The following is a 4,034-nucleotide window of genomic DNA, read 5'->3' as shown; positions in this document are numbered from 1 at the left end:
TCCGGTTCTCATACCATATTTCTGTTGTATTTTTCAGATGCAGGTCGCAACCCACCTCGGTGAGTTGCTTTGGATGGTGACAGAAGCGGAGGATCTTGGATTCTTTTGGAGTCTTTTTGGTTTATTTTGTTTAGACATCTCTCTTTTTGTATTTTATTTAGCCTAGGGACTTGTATTTGAGAGAACAAAACTGTATAAGCTGTTTTACTGTCTGGTTCTGTATATCTATCGTTGGCTAGCTGGCTTAAACTCCGCGAGTCGTGGCTAGTTTCTTATGATATTACACTATTATACTATTATCTTGTTTATATCACATCTGTTTCTTATGCTTTAAGTTAGACGCTTTGATGGTACGTTTTGCGCTTTTCAAATCTTAACTTTGAGCTATATCTTTCATCGGGCTTCTAGTTTATACTATTCTTTCCATAAATATAATATGTATGAGCTTAGAACTATCGTAATCTCTGATTAACCTTTGCTTTACGATGCGAGGTAAAGCTTAGGCTAATTAGGGTGTTACATTTAGTGGTATCAGAGTGGTTCGTCCTCGTGAGCCTGAGGGATGGACCGATTGTGCTTCATTGCATACTCTGGGTCATTTTTCTTTCATGCTATTTAGGTTATCTACTTGATATTTCATAGCATGCTTGTTTGTGAGTACCTGTTTGGGGATAATAGAAACATTAGGCTTTTGATATTGAGATTGATCACCTTGATATCGATTGTTTGGTATAGACAGGAAATCCAATGGCCACTCACGGATGAGGTCGAGCACGTTCACGAGAGAGTAGGAATGAGCAACCAGCTAATAACCATGCCGAGTTCATGGCGGCGATGGCGAATCTGGCGAACACCATGGAAGCGAATGCTGCTGTGATTCTGCAAGCTGTGCAGAGGTTAGTTGAACCGGCCGGAAGCAGAAACAAAAATGGAGAGGGTGCTGAGGGCAACTTGAGAGGTGTTCCGAGAACTCTAGCTGCTTTTTGGAAAGCTGACCCACCAGTTTTCAAGGGTTCGACAAACCATACTGAAGCAAACAACTGGTTCCAAGCTGTGGAACGTGCATTGCTAACTCAACATGTACCGTATGACCAGTTCGTGGAGCATACGGCTTATCAACTAGTCGGAGAAGCTCAGCAATGGTGGCAAGGAGAGCGCCGACTACTACACCAATAGAACGTGAACATTACCTGGGCGTTATTCGAGGAAGCTTTCTACAAGAAGTACTTTATTGAGTCAATAAAGGAGGCCAGAGAGTTGGAGTTCTTACAGCTGAAGCAAGGGTCCATGACTATAGCTGAATACGCTAGTAAGTTTGAGGAACTTTGTAAGTTCTCGAGAATAAGTCAGTGTGCTCCTGAGTCTTATGAGGGATGGAAATGCATCAAATACAAAGTAGGGCTGAGGGAAGATATCAGGTGTGTTATGGCTCCTATGGAGATTCGGATTTTCTCCGACCTGGCGAACAAGGCAAGAGTGGTTGAGGAATACGCAAAGACGGTAGCCTCGTTAAGGGACACTCATGGTGGAAATACTAGTAGGGAACGCGATGATTACCTTGGACCAAGGGGACAGGACTTCAAGAAATATGGTGAAGGGAAGCGGTCAAGAGCTTACTCCCCTGATGTGAAGTGTCAGGAGTGTGGGAACTAGCATCCGAATAGGCCATGTCAGTTGAGTAAGAAACTATGTTACAAGTGTGGCGCACCGGGACATTTGGTTAGAGATTCTCTAAACCGAGGAGCACGTGGAGCGGATAGATCACAGCAACAGGATTGAGATAATTATGAAGCCGATGGCCAACTCTTAACTTACCTTCGTAGTATAGACTATCGTCGTTCGTGTTGAAAAAGTTTTAAAGCTTAAATTGATTTTAAACTTGGTTGGAACCCTAGTTTGAATGATTTGATTTTGAAACTAGTATTGGGAACTTTGATCAAATGATACGATTTAAAAAGGAAAGTGAGTCCTAAGATTTTGTTAACTTGTGATTTTGGTTTGCAAAATTTAACTTATCTAAAAGGGATTCAAATGGAAAGGTTTTGATTTAAGGGTTTCAATGAATTTAGGAAAATCATGCTTTAAGATGATTGATTTACAAATAAAATATTTTTTACTCTTTTGATAAGGTTTTAACAATGGATTCATCTAGATTGAACTTGTTTTTAGAGGTTTTGAAAAATATTACAAAAAAATCGGTATTTGGTTTAATCTCGGAGTCTTAACAACGACAAATCAGAGTGATGCAGCGGAAGGCGAGAGAGTTTTCAGACTTTGAAACAGAAGTTAACTTCAACACCTATTTTAATCTTGCCAGAACCGTATGAACCCTTCGAAGTATATTGTGATGCGTCACTGAAGGGTTTGGGTTGCGTGTTGATTGATACGCGAAAATTAGAATTCACGTAATTACCGGCAAGTATACCGGGTCGTATCAAGTAATAAAACTCACTAAGAGTGAGGTCGATCCCATAAAGATTGGTAGATCAAACAACTTTAGTTAAATGGTAAATTTAGTTAAGCAAACATTGTTTTGATTCCTGAGATTTAAACACTTGAAAGAGATTGCAAGAAATTAAATGACAAGAAATTTAAAGAACTAAAGTAAGGGAAGCAAATTAAATGACTAGAAGTAATTGACGGAAACTTAAATTGCAAGAAACTTAAATGATATTAAAGATAAATTGCAAGAAAATAAAGGTTGCAGAATTTTAAAGAGCAGAAGAGTAAATTGCAAGAAATAGAGAAACAGAATGTAAATGGCAAGAATGATAAATTGCAAGAATGTAGAAGGGAATTGGGTAGTAGGTATTCAAAGAACTAAAGAACAAAAGAGATGAGAATTAATGATGGAGAGATCATTAGGGATCAGAGATGTAAATTGTCATGAATTGATGTTACTCAATTCTTTCTCAATCATGGGTATAGATCCATGGCGGATTGTGAATAATTGGAATCTCTTGGCAATTCAATTTCTCTTCAACACAATCAATTGCCACTCTCGTGATCTAATTGGTCATGAGAAGAGGTGAAGTTCAATTTCTAATCCAAAGCCACACAACTTCCAGAATCTCAACTAAGGGAGGTTACATCTCACATACCAACCCAAAGTGTATTGATCGAAGAAATCATGAAAGGATAACTCTAAACTGAATTATATGGATTCTTTCTCAAGTTCACCATATAATTCATATAGATTCAACCCCTCTCTCGATGGTGATTGAATCTGTGAAGAACAAGAGTTTCCCCTTGGATGAACCACTTGAATTGAGAAGGAAAAGAATAGTTGTCAACCCATTCAAAAACACAGAGCTCCTCCCCCTAATGACGGTGGGGTTTAGTGAATCATAGCTCTAAACTCAACAATAAAGGCAAAGATCAAAATTCAACTAAGTGTAGAGAAGAATCAAGAAGAAGAAGAAGAAGTATTTCTTTTAAAACTGAAATTCAAAGTTGCAAGAAAAACAAAATAGAAAACGGGTGAGATGCAGTAAAAAATAAAAATCCTAGTGTAATAGTAAAAGTGTCTAAAAAGTAAAAGTAAAAGTCCTCTTAAAGTACAAACTCCTTCTCTATTTATACTAGTCCTAAGACTCATTTAGAGATCTTCAATTGGGTTAGTAATGTGGGCTTTATCCTTGTTGAATATTGGCTCAATGAAGTGTTACCAAACAGAGGAAACAGAGCTCATTCTTCTCGCTTCTGGCCCAGTGGTCTGGCGTTACTGGCAAACATGCTAGCTTTATGCACGTTGGCAACGTGCTCAAGAATTTCCTAGGTTGGGAACTTGGTGCTTGGGCGTTGCCAGCCCAAGTTGTTGCCAAACACTTGGCCCTTTCTGCCTTTTTGAACTCAGTTTTGATGCCCAAAGTTGCCTCTGGTTTGAGCTTCAATTTTTTTTGCTCCATGATACGCGAAAAATGAATTTCACGTAATTACCGGCAAGTATATCGGGTCGTATCAAGTAATAAAACTCACTAAGAGTGAGGTCGATCCCACGGAGATTGGTAGATTAAGCAACTTTAGTTAAATGG

The 4,034-nt window shown here is 38.7% G+C and overlaps 1 protein-coding gene across 1 annotated transcript; it reads left to right on the top strand.

Annotated features, from left to right (window-relative positions):
• LOC107646914 lies at nt 1,288–1,653 on the top strand. The gene has a single exon (XM_016351057.1). It carries the CDS (start codon nt 1,288–1,290, stop codon nt 1,651–1,653), a length of 366 nt encoding a protein of 121 aa, XP_016206543.1.

This window comes from Arachis ipaensis, chromosome B06 (genome assembly GCF_000816755.2).
Source record: "Arachis ipaensis cultivar K30076 chromosome B06, Araip1.1, whole genome shotgun sequence".
In the NCBI taxonomy this organism is placed as follows: Eukaryota; Viridiplantae; Streptophyta; class Magnoliopsida; order Fabales; family Fabaceae; genus Arachis; species Arachis ipaensis.
The sequence above is the reverse complement of the archived record's forward strand: the minus strand, read 5'-3'. Positions and strand labels throughout refer to the sequence as shown.

Excerpts from the sequence above, each read along its gene's own strand:
- LOC107646914 (XM_016351057.1), top strand. The coding sequence starts at position 1,288 with ATGACTATAGCTGAATACGCTAGTAAGTTTGAGGAACTTTGTAAGTTC.